The sequence below is a fragment of the Prosopis cineraria genome, unplaced genomic scaffold (assembly GCF_029017545.1).
Source record: "Prosopis cineraria cultivar Desert tree isolate PC_DT_omini unplaced genomic scaffold, ASM2901754v1 PC1102, whole genome shotgun sequence".
Classification (NCBI taxonomy): domain Eukaryota; kingdom Viridiplantae; phylum Streptophyta; class Magnoliopsida; order Fabales; family Fabaceae; genus Prosopis; species Prosopis cineraria.
In genome coordinates this window covers 23,391-36,234 of record NW_026556427.1, presented here as the reverse complement: position 1 = coordinate 36,234, position 12,844 = coordinate 23,391, and the positions used below count along the sequence as shown (strand labels likewise).

The window sequence follows — 12,844 nt, the reverse complement described above, 5'->3', positions numbered from 1 at the left end:
TACGAATCAACTTTTGTAAGTGATTAAAATTTTACTTCCTCCGTTTTAAAAATATAAAATATTATTTAAAAAATTAAATATTAAAAAAATAAAAATTTTTAATTATTTGATGTGTAATTATTATTTTTTTTAAAAGTATCCTTATTAGTGAATGACTTCATATTTATTATAGAGTATTTAATACGAATAAATAAAAATAAAATTATTTTAAAATAATAAACTATTTTTATTAATAATAAATTTAATTAAAAATATTTTATATTTTTTAATAAAGAAAATCTCTTAAACCATCAGAATACCTTTATAGAGTTAAAGTATAAATTTACTCACAAAAAAATTCATTCACGCGCAATTGATATCCTAAAATTTTTTGACACTCCCACATTTTTTTTAATTTGGTATAATTCGCCCCACCCTTAAGGTTTGACTGAGTTACGGTTAGTTGACTTGACTGACGCATTGTGCACTGACATGGTATGCCTATGTGGCACCTATATCATCTTTTCTCTAAGAAAACTTCCTAATTTTTATGTGGGTCCCACCTTCAAGGTTTCACCAACTCTGCTTCATGTCTTCTTGAACCCAGACCTTCAGCATCTTCAATCCCCAACAAGATCTTCAAAATCGAGGAATGCATTATTATTTCCATCGATATAGGCGAGATTGAAGTATAATCTACACTGGAATTAGAGAGAAAAAACTAGCTCCCCGACGAAGATACAATGAAAACATCAATACAGAAAAACAAAGAACCGTCATTGCAACAAGCAAATCAGAGACTTGCAGATTGAAATCAGAAAGATAATTGAGAATATATACTCCCATATCCAACGCGCCAGCTTTCGCCCATCTTAGCAGATTTCTGAATGTAACTGTCAAAATTCAAATGATAAACACACCAACTAAAAGAAAATCACTACAAACCACGAATCAAATCATTGATATAACAAAATCATCTTTAGCAATTTCGCTTTGCGAGAAAACGATCTGATATGGGTCTCATCGGAGAAGCTTTCATTTAGTTGTGCGGCGGCGGCGCTTGGAACGATCTGAAGGTGTCGTCTTCTCACATCATCGTCCTCGTGAAGTACCCCAGAAACCCAGAATACGAGGTGCCGTCCTCGTGATTTGAGCCAACAAACCTGGATAACTCAAGCAAAAGAAACTGAGTAGAGTCGCAATTTGGGTTTGGTTTTCTGCAGAGAATGTCCAAGATTTCCTAGGCTTGAGATTGGGTGATGATGAAGGTGGAGAGAGAGATAGAGGGCCGGAAGATGATGAGGGTGATAATTTGGTTCGAGCTGGGTCTGTTGTAGAGGAAGCAACTCGACAGGGGGCCGGAAGATGATGAAGATCTTCGTGGCTTTGAAGTTGGGAGAAGAAGGAAAAGAATTTATAAAAAAAAAATGAGTTATATCTGACATGGATTCACATATGACGGGCAGGAGACATCTAACGGTCAAAATTAATAAGTTAATAGTCAACACTAATTGTGGGACAAAATTACACTCTTTCATTAAAAAATATAAAATATTTTTAATTAAATTTTATTCTTAATAAAATATTTACTTACTTTTAAACTAACCTTATCTTTTCATATTTATTTCTATTAAACATTCTACAATAAATATAAAGTTATTATAAATAGGGCACTTTTAAAAAAAAGTAATGATTACATCTCAAAAAACTATAAATGCTTATATTTTTGAATATCAAACTTTTTAAAAAATATCTTATATTTTTTAACGAAAGGAGTATCAATTTAAAAAATATTAGGGTGATATCGTGCCGAAAAGAATTTGAAGATATCATGTGCGCTTGTGTGAAAACTTTGAGGTAAAATTTATACCTTAACCCTACTTTATACCACTCAATTAAAATTTTGATTTCAAACAAACACTAGAGTTTGATATATAGACAACACACATACTTCTTCCGTTCAAGAATATAAGGCATTTTTTAAGGAGTTGAATATTTAAAACATAGACATTTTTAGTCTTTCAAGGTATAATCATTGTCTTTTTTCAAAGTGTCCCTATTGCTAATGACTTTATATTTATTGTAGTATGTTTAAAAAGAGTAATATAATGAACAGATAAAATTAGTTTGAAAGTTGGTAACTACTTTTTTGAAAAGTGAGATTTGATTAAAAATGTCTTATATTTTTTAATAGAAGAAGCATATAAATGAATAATTACTATTTGAAATGCTCTTGAATTTTTAAATAACGATTGGAAAAATATAGTTATTAATCCATATAATTTTATCGAGCTTTACTTTCAGTCATTATAATTTTTTTTAATGTTTTCAATTTTTATAGTTTTCGCAAATTGAGTGGCATTTACTACTCATTTTTTTATAATTTTAATGTTTTCAGTCTCTTACACTAAAATTAGGAGACTGAGAAAAAATTTTGAATAAAATTATAAGAATAATAATTATATTTTTCATAATTATTTGATATTCAATTACATCGAGTACAATTCAAATACATATTATGAATTGGCTGAAATTAACTTTTCTCATTACATTTTTTAATTTTTTATTTCTAGATTACATTAAATTTCAAACATGATAGACAATATGGTCCCGTGCTGGTTTAATGTGATATAATGTTGGATTAGTTGACTTTGAAAAGATATTAGAGGACTCGATGCCTAAATTATTGTTGGGAGAAGTCTAAATTAATTGATTAATTAATGTTTCAGCACACTAATAACGTGATAATAATATTTAATAATATAATATTAGGGATAAGATAAGACTAGACATCATGAAAGCAATCACGTGTCCCATCCTATCTTGTAAAGTTTTGTCTCATTATTTTTGAGTCGGTACGGAATCAGGTCGATCAGGATAAATACAAGTTAAACATCCCTAATATAACTTTTAAGAAATTGACCAATAAAGATTAAATTTTAAATACTAAATTGATAACCGAGATAATAATCTTGAATATTAAAAGTTTCACTATACATTTAGAACAACAACAACAAGAACTCCCCATCCTGGTTTACAAGACACTCTTAAAGAAAATTATATATATTAATAAAGTTTATTAAATATAGTTTACATTTTTATTTAAAAAGAATATAAATTTTAACAAAAATACAGTTCATTTAATACTCCATTCATTAAAAAATGTTAAGAAAAAAGAATACATATGAAGGATAGCATTGAAAAGTATTATTATTGAAAGATTATTTTTGTCAAAGTATTTATATTTTGAAAAGTTATTTAAAAAAAATTCTTATAATTTAGGATAGATGGATAGGGAGGAGTAATAGTAAGAAAAAATTTAATGATTTAGTCCTTATAATTTTGATTCAATTATAACTTAACTTGTTAACTTTAATTTGTTATAATTTAATTTTTATAGTTTTGACTTGATTATAACTCATTATTTTGACTCTTATAACTTAATTTTTATGGTTTTAACTATTTAAAATATTTGTCCCTTTATTTTAAATATAAAATTATAAAGAATAAAATTATGTTTAAATTTAGTACAAAATTTTAATGTGCTAACCACTTTAATATTTATATAGACTATAAATACAAGGACTAATTATTATATAAGTGAGTTGTAAAAGTCAAAGTTTAAGGATAAAGTTAAAATTGAGTGAGTCAAAAACTATAAAATTGAGTCATAACGAGTTAAAGTTAAAAAATAAAGTTTCAATGAGTTAAAATTACTCCTTCTGTCTCTATATATAAAAAGTTTTTTAAAATATTTTTTTTACCCCTAAATATAAGGGTTTGTTAGCATTTCTTAATGAATGGACCATTATATCTTTATTAAATTAGAAAAGTACTTTTATTAATTTATTTTAAAAATATTTATTTTTTATTTATAATAATTAGAGATAAAATTAAAATGTTATTGCATTTTAATTAAATAATTAATTTTTATTAATTTATTAATATATATTATATATAATAAAAAATATTTTATATATAAAAATGAAGAGAGTATATAATTAAATGATAATTGTCCATCATGATGATGTTGATGATGATGATGAGAGCTCAAGTATCAAAGTGGTTTGTCTTGGCATCTGAATGGAGAGACGTTGGAGATTCCTCGACTGAGCATTCACCCCTTGTAAGTTAATCTCCCTCTTTATTATCCTGACCAGACTCTTAACTACATTCAGGGACTTAGTACTAATACATTAATTAACTACAAATAATATTAATTAATTAACAAAGTCTTAAAAAAAGCAACGGAAGGGAGGAGTACTCCATCTACATTATATAAAGCATCTTTTAAAAGTTTTATTTAATTTAAATTATAAATCATTAATAATTTTTATAATTTTTTCCTATTTATTAATTTTTTTAAAAAATTGGTATTAAAATTTTACTTATAATTATCAAAACATTTATATAGGATATTTAATTAATATTTTTAAAAAAATTATAAATTAGTTATGAATGTCCTATATGTTGAATTTTTTTATCTAAAGGGAGTATTACCATAAAAAATTAAAAAGAATAATATATTTGAATATAAAATAAAAGTTTATACTATACTTAGATGTAGGAATCAGGGTGAATCTTAAAGCTTGATTATTGAAAATTTGATCTAATTTTAAGACCCGATTTTTATTTAAAAGGCTTAGGCCTGGGCCATTAAGTCCTCTGTTTTGGAAAAAAATTTAACATTTAATTTACATAGGATGTTCTAAAATTCAACATAAAATAAATCAAAATCTCACATAAAATTTAACATAAAATTTGACAGAGATTTAAAATTTTAAATTTAAGATAAAAATTAAAATCTTCATCAATGTAAATCTAAATCCTCCCCATCATTATTAAAAAAATAAAATATTAGATCTCTCAAATGTAAGTTCATTTGTAGAAGATGGAGGTGGAGATTCAATGTCAATTATCTTTGCAACTTCTTTTCATCACCTATAATAAATATTAATTAAATTATATCATTATCAATCAAATATGTGTGTGCGCGCATGTATATAAGATAATTGAGCTTATTAGTGTTTAAAGGGCCGCTCGAGCCCAAGTCATTTTTTGCAAGACTTATCAAGGTCAGGTCTTTAAACTCGATTACTTTTAAAAAAATTAATTTATAAAGTTTAAATCCTTATTTAAATAGAGTCTCCATATTCAATCCTTATTCCATCTATACCATCCCAAAGTAATCTTTCCTAACTTTCATGCTCATTGAAAATAAAAAACAAAAATCTACATCGTTGATGAAAAAAAGAGAGAGACCAGAGAAAATAATAAAATTTAAACAAATTATAAACTATATTCTTTTGGAATGGCTTAAAAAATTGTGACTACTAAGGTACTTAAATGGTTCTATATCCACATGACTTGTATTTTTTTTTCTTGAATTGAGTTATATTTTTGTTATTGAACTATTCTTTTAAGAACATCCAATCTCTTAAAGTATTTATCTTAACATTTTCATCCCTAAAACAATTAAAACATAGCATATTTTTTCTAATATTAAATTCTCTAATATTGATCGTTAAAAATATTAAAGGGGACTAAAGTTTAATCGAACATATCATATGTCTTGCTAGGTGGAAGTTAAGATGTATTTTTGCCTTTAAACTATTCCCTAAAGAGTATTTAATGTTATAAATTATTTTTCATATAACAATCTTGCCTCTAAAATAATTAAAATGTAACATACTTTCAAGCCCCCTAGTATGAGAAATGGCATTTTTTTTGTCATGCTTAAGTTTTGATCATTATTTTTAATGGTTAACTTTAGGGTATTTATGATTAGAAAGAAATATGATGTTTTAATTATTTAGAGGTGAAATTACTATGATAAATAGTTTAAAATATTGGATACTTATTCAAGAATAATCCATTGTCTCAAATTACAAATAGTTTATCAACAAATACTTTAACCCCTTTTTTAATATTGTACTCCCTTTATCTCAAATTACAAGATATTTTTGTATAGATTTGATGCCAAAAATATAATACATTTTGGATAAAAATAATTTTTCAGTAATAATACTTTTTTATTGTTATATTCCCATTACATTCTATCTCTTTAATATTTTTGATAAATGAAATATTAAATAAAAGTTATTTTTAGAAGTTTATATTTTTGTTTTAAAAAATTAAAATTGTAAAGTATATTTATTAAATTCTATTAATATGTATGATTTTATTTAAAAGTGTCTCATTTGTTGGTAAAAAAATATTTAAAAGCATCTTATAATTGTGAGAATATGTCCTTTAATTTAAAATAAATCTAACTATATAAATATATTGACAAAGGCATCTAGCAGGTAACAAAAATTTGGAAAAGATATTTATATCTCTTCCCGATGAATCCCTTATTTATTCCCAGCCAAAATTGCACGAACAATGCTTTAAACGAGGGGGCTATTTTTTTTGAAAGAAAGAAACTTTAACGTTCTGACTAAAATATGCTCAAGCTTGGGATTAAAAAGGGGAAATGACAATAGAATTTTTTAAATTATTTAAATAATATTTTAATCCTTAAAAATGTTATAATTTCCTTAAAATTTTTAAAAATTTTTCTATCATTACGAAATTAAAATAAATTATTAAATTGTTTTTAATTCAGAATTTCAAATGCGAACTCACAAATTACTGTTGCATTCTTGCAATTTAAAAAAAATTATAAATATCGAAACAAAACTTGTGAATGGTAATTAATATTTATAACATTTGAGAAATATCATGATTTCAAATGCGAATTGATAAATTTTTGTGATTTTAAAAAGAAAAATAATAAATTTTAGAATAAAAGTTGTGAATGACAATTGATATTTTAATTAAGAGTGATTTAATCATTTATATTAATTTTTTAATAAAAAAAGTCCTTAAAAGCTTTAAAAGAATTATGATATTTAAAGAGATCAAGATACTATTTACATAATTCAAAAAAATTTTATTGTCATTAAAAAAAAACACACACACACGCTGAAAAAGAAAAAGTAAAGAAAGAAAGAAAAAAAAGCATATTTCTTTTGCTACTAAACACCAACTCCTCAATATATGATTGTTTGGTATTGATAAATGTAATTTTAAATTAAAATTAATGAGCATCTTAAATTTTAAATTATTATATAAATAGAATTTTAAACTTTAAATTTTTATAATATGTAAAAATTTTTATCAACTTTTAAATTTTGAGAGTTTGAAACCTCATTGCTAAGTTAGAAAAAATTGCCATTATTTCTATAATTGTGAGGTCTAGTCATATGTTGATATGACACTCATTTTGATTTTTAAAAGATAACGATCATTTTTTATAATTTAATGATGAGATTTTAGGAGTTTAAAATTTAAAAATTGAAAGACATTTTGTTCATTTTAAGAATTCATTGTTTAGAATGCTATTTGTACAATAGTTAAAATTTATTATACTCATTAATCCTTTAAAATATGATGAAGGTATAATAAAAATATCCAAAATTTATATATTAGGCACTATGCTCAATAAATTTATTATTTAAATATTTTTATACATTTTAAAATATAACAAAAATCTCCAGAGTTAATAATAAATGCAAGAAATGTGATAGGTGCTTGCGAAACGGTTTATATATATATATATATATATATATATTCACAAATATATTCAAGTAATTACGCACTGTTGACCCAAAAAAAGGGTATGCGTTGGAACATTGAAATTGTTTTGCGCATGAATATACATATTAAATTGATTGCAACGGCCCATTTGGTAAGCACATGAGATGCATGAATCTCACATTTTTGGTAAAACACATACAATGTTTAATACTACATCCCTCCTTTGAACATAAAAAAATACAACTTCTCTCCTAATTTATAAAATATTTTTAAATAAAATTATACATACTATTAACATTTATTAAATATATTTTACAATTTTATTTTTTAAAATAAAAATATAATTTTTAAAAATATCCTTAATTTAATATTTTATTTGTAAAAGAATATTAAACAAAGAGAATTTAATGGAAAGAGTAATAATAAAAAATAAAATTTATAAAACTTTACTTTTTATTCAAGAATCTTATATTTTGAAATATCAAATTTTTGCAAAAATGTCTTATAAATTGTGACAAAGGCAGTAATTTTTTAAGATCAAATATAACCTTGTTTGGGTCATTGATCAAATATATCCTTGTAACAATTTTTAACTTTTTTATAATGATAGAGTTACCAGTGAAAATCAATAGGTTAGGGCTGTATCAAGGAATAGACGGCATTGGACTTCAGCCCCACTTGAAGTTTGATCTCTTTCATGAAAAAGGACTGGGTTAGGCAACCCGTAGTTCAGTTTTGTCCAGTGATAACTCAAAGATTAACAGGATTGAATTTAGTTCATAAAACTGTGAGACTAGTTCTATTAGTTCAATACTCATTTAGTTATTTTTTTTTCTCTATGAGAGGTAATAATTTATCTTAACCTAATAAACTCAATTAAGATAATAAAATCACTTATAATCATGATAAATTCAAAATAATTTTTAACAAAAAATATTTCAATTATAGTCTAAATGATTTAAATTTATGACTTCAACAAAAACAACACTTAACAAACTTCAACACTACATTACAACAATAATTTAAGAAACAAACTCAACAATTCTTCATGCAATCATCTCTTTAATGTCAATTATACTTAAAGCACTTGTCAAAAATAAATTAATTATAATTATATTAAATAAATTAATAGAATTGAATTGAACCACATGGTCCAGATGTTCAGTTTCCTGTTCAGTCCAACTAAAAAAGTAATTTAGTTTTTTCAATCATTTTGATCTTAAAAGACCTCTATTTATAAGGATCGCACTGCACAATACCATCTTGAATTAAATTGGATTAAATTGGATTGAACCGGACTCGCACAGCCTTACAATGGATCATGGGATCAGTGTCGGGGGCAATGCAACGGTAACATTCAGCTCAGAATTTTGGAAGTTCCTTAAAGGGTAATTCTGGGATTATGGTAAAGTTAACGGCACCTTTATATAATACAAAAGCATAGTAGAGTCTGATTGATGTGAACTAGCTACAAACAAGCGCCAAGATCTCTCACTGCTCTCATTAGTGGGTTCCAAGTGAAGATCTTTCATTTCAACTTTGCTCTCTCTCTCTCTCTCTCTCTCTCTCTCTCTCTACTTTCTCCGGCAACCTTTTCCTTCTTTTCTGCTTTTTTCAACGTCACTGTGTACCTTCTTCCTTCCTCTTACTGTCAGGTTTTGTAGCTGCCTTCTTCCTTCCTCTGCCATTGAATCAGCTCATATCTTCAAAAAGACCTCGCAGTTCCTAAGAATATTTCTTCTTCCTTCTTTCTTTCTCTCGAGCTGTTTTTGTTTCTTTTGGGCCGTAAACAGTAGGACTTGGAGGTGAGCAAAAAAGAGTAGCACAGCAAGATTCGATTATAATGGCAGCCGTGAAGCCAGAAGAGATCACTCATCCTCCAATGGACCAACTTCAAGGCCTAGAGTACTGTATTGATTCAAACCCATCTTGGGGTATGCCAAGCTTGAATCTTTTCTATCCTACATTCTCGCTTTTGCATTTTCTTTTCTTTTTTCTTCAATGCGAGTGATTCTTTGTTCACAGGGGAGTCAATAGCTCTGGGTTTTCAGCATTACATTTTGGCCTTAGGAACAGCGGTGATGATTCCTTCATTCCTTGTTCCTTTGATGGGTGGAAGTGATGTAAGTATGCCGTTCCCAAGTTCGATTCGTTTTCCTTCATTTCATGTTCAGATGCCAATCCAATTGATGATTCTGATATAACAAAACCTTCATCTTCAAGCATTTGTTTGGGTTTTGTTGAATGCTCAGGATGATGTGAATGTCTTGTATGGTTTGTTTTGTTTTCCATTTAATGTCTCAGGATGATAAAGTGAGGGTGGTTCAGACTCTACTTTTCGTGGAAGGCATTAATACACTTCTGCAAACTCTGTTCGGAACCCGTCTACCCACAGTGTTAGGAGGCTCCTATGCATTCATGGTCCCAATTATATCAATAATTCACGATTCTTCACTGCAAAGGATCGAGGACCCACATTTGGTAATTTCTACATTTCTTTAAGCTAAACTAGCTTATAAACGATACAATTGTTGATGGTCCTTCTCTGCAAAACACTTGTTGCAACCTAGTTGTTTGTGTATGATCTTAGCTTGAAGAAGAACTTCACAAACATTTTGCAATTCATGAAGTTGTTTTCTTCGCTTGCCAATCAGAGATTTTGTGAGTGTCATGAGAGAAATGATTTGTTCATGATCTTAGTTATATACTTATGCAGAGATTTCTCAGCACCATGAGAGCAGTGCAAGGTGCTGCGATAGTAGCATCAAGCATACAAATTATCTTGGGGTATAGTCAATTGTGGGCTATTTGTTCAAGGTATGCTTCTTTGAAAGTCAAGGAATTGAAACTTTAAATATCACATTCGACAAGCCAACTGTAATATCTTTCATTTTCCACGCAGGTTTTTCAGCCCCCTCGGGATGGTTCCAGTAATCGCATTAGTTGGTTTCGGATTATTTGATAGAGGTTTCCCTCTGGTATAACATCAATCCACGTATCACTAATTCCAAATGAGGGAGTTTAAAAGCATCTCCCTCATGTTAGTAGTTAGTATCACTTACTATACTTTTTTGAAATTTCTTTCAGGTTGGACATTGCGTTGAAATTGGAATCCCCATGCTTATTCTGTTTGTGGCCTTCTCCCAGGTACAAATTAAGTTCATTTTTCTCTAACGTCTTTGCAGGTCAAATTGAAAATGGATAAAAGTTCTAAGACAAAAGCTCTCTGGCAATCTAAAATTTCATCATCTTGAAGTTTGATACTTATGTTGAAATTAAGTAGGACATGCAGGCCTTACATATAAAGTAAATAAGCATGTAGATATGCGGGCTTTCTAATTATGATATGCTATTTGTTGTCTGCAGTACCTGAAAAATTTTCAGATAAGACAACTACCAATACTAGAGCGATTTGCTCTGCTCATATCAACCACAATAATATGGGCGTACGCACACCTCCTAACAGCCAGTGGGGCATACAAACACCGACCGGAATTAACTCAAATACACTGCAGAACTGACAGAGCAAACCTCATTTCTTCTGCTCCGTGGTTAGTGACATCTTTTAAATCTCAACAATTGCATATACACTCAGAAAGAGTGGCACTTCTCTCAATAAATGTCTATGGAAGTTACTTAATGAGTAGATTGTAACATTTTTTATTTTGCCATAAACAGTACAGGCAAGTTTATACTCTCAGAAAGATTAAATATATTTTTCAGCTATGGCAATCACTTACTTTTGAGTTTGTTGTGGCCAGGATAAAAATTCCATACCCTCTTCAATGGGGTGCTCCTACATTTGATGCTGGCCATGCTTTTGGAATGATGGCTGCTGTTTTAGTCTCATTGATTGAGGTATCATCATATGTCATGTCATATTTACGCTACGTATATCGGTATATGCTTCTGCTTTGCATATAGAAATTGATTGTCGGTCAGTGATGGAGAAAAGTAATCTTATCTTTGACAGTCAACTGGGGCATATAAAGCTGCATCACGTCTAGCAAGTGCCACACCACCTCCTGCTCATGTTCTGAGTCGTGGTATAGGCTGGCAAGGTATTGGAATCTTGCTTAATGGTATGTTTGGAACATTGACAGGCTCAACAGTCTCTGTGTAAGTGCTATTTCTTCCTGCCCTTAGTTTTCACTTCTCTTAGGACATGAAAAAACTGATCTTTTCAAGGCACTTGGCAGGGAGAATGTGGGGCTTCTAGGAAGCACTCGGGTTGGGAGCCGTAGAGTCATTCAAATTTCAGCTGGCTTTATGATATTCTTCTCAATGCTTGGTTAGTTCAAACTAGGAAGTACCTTGACTTGACTTTTCTGATCACAAAATAATTTTAACTCGAACATAATTTTCTTGTATTTGCAGGAAAATTTGGAGCTTTGTTTGCTTCAATACCATTCCCTATTTTTGCTGCTGTTTACTGTGTTTTGTTTGGTCTTGTGTGTGAGTACCACTACCATTTCCACCTTAAAATTTTATTACAACATCTCTTTGCTTCTTTCTTCACGCTAACATCTTTCTGTGTTATTTTCAGCTTCTGTTGGGCTATCATTTTTGCAATTTACTAACATGAACTCAATGCGGAATCTCTTTATTACTGGGGTTGCCCTCTTCTTGGGTTTGTCAGTTCCTGAGTATTTCAGAGAGTTCTCAGCCAAGGCTCTTCACGGTCCTGCTCATTCCAGGGCTGGATGGGTGAGTTTGATGCTCTCTATTATCTTGTAGTTTAATACATTGTTTTTTCGTACCATCATCATCTATCTTTCAAAGGGCATACTCAAATTAACTTCTATTTTTTGTATTGTCTTTGCAGTTCAACGATTTCCTTAATACTATCTTCTTCTCATCTTCAACTGTTGCATTGCTTGTTGCTGTGTTCTTGGACAACACACTTGACTATAAAGATAGTGCGAAAGACAGGGGAATGCCATGGTGGGCTAAGTTTAGAACATTTAAAGGAGATAGCAGAAATGAAGAGTTCTACACCCTACCTTTCAACCTCAATCGGTTCTTCCCTCCATCATAAAAACCTTTTTTTTTTTTTTAAACTGTGAAGAAGGGTTTTAAAGGAAAAGCATCATTTCCAGATAAGGTTGTCAATGTGATGAAGATTTGTGTGAGAGTGAAGAAGAAGAATGAGTGAAATGTTTGTCTTTGTAGGTTGCAGAGGAATGGTATCCTCTGCTTGTTGTTCAATTTTCATATATTTTATAAAAGCTGAACTGGATTATTTTCTTCTTCATATAAATAGAGAATTTATTTGTTCCATAAA

General features: G+C 28.7%; 1 protein-coding gene across 2 annotated transcripts; it reads left to right on the top strand.

The window, feature by feature from the left end:
* Positions 1-9,010: 9,010 nt before the first annotated feature.
* On the top strand, positions 9,011-12,834 carry LOC129299265 (nucleobase-ascorbate transporter 2). Of its 2 annotated transcripts, XM_054937727.1 has the most exons (14): positions 9,011-9,077; positions 9,216-9,494; positions 9,586-9,683; positions 9,865-10,041; positions 10,277-10,377; positions 10,463-10,538; positions 10,648-10,707; positions 10,927-11,111; positions 11,322-11,418; positions 11,534-11,679; positions 11,760-11,851; positions 11,938-12,015; positions 12,107-12,267; positions 12,386-12,834. In XM_054937727.1, exons 2-14 carry the CDS (start codon positions 9,404-9,406, stop codon positions 12,596-12,598), a joined length of 1,575 nt encoding a protein of 524 aa, XP_054793702.1. In that variant the 5' UTR covers positions 9,011-9,077; positions 9,216-9,403; the 3' UTR covers positions 12,599-12,834. The 2 variants fall into 2 exon arrangements, with proteins under 2 accessions (XP_054793702.1, XP_054793700.1); XM_054937725.1 differs by lacking the exon at positions 9,011-9,077 and having other exon boundaries at positions 9,095-9,494.
* The last annotated feature ends 10 nt before the right edge of the window (positions 12,835-12,844 follow it).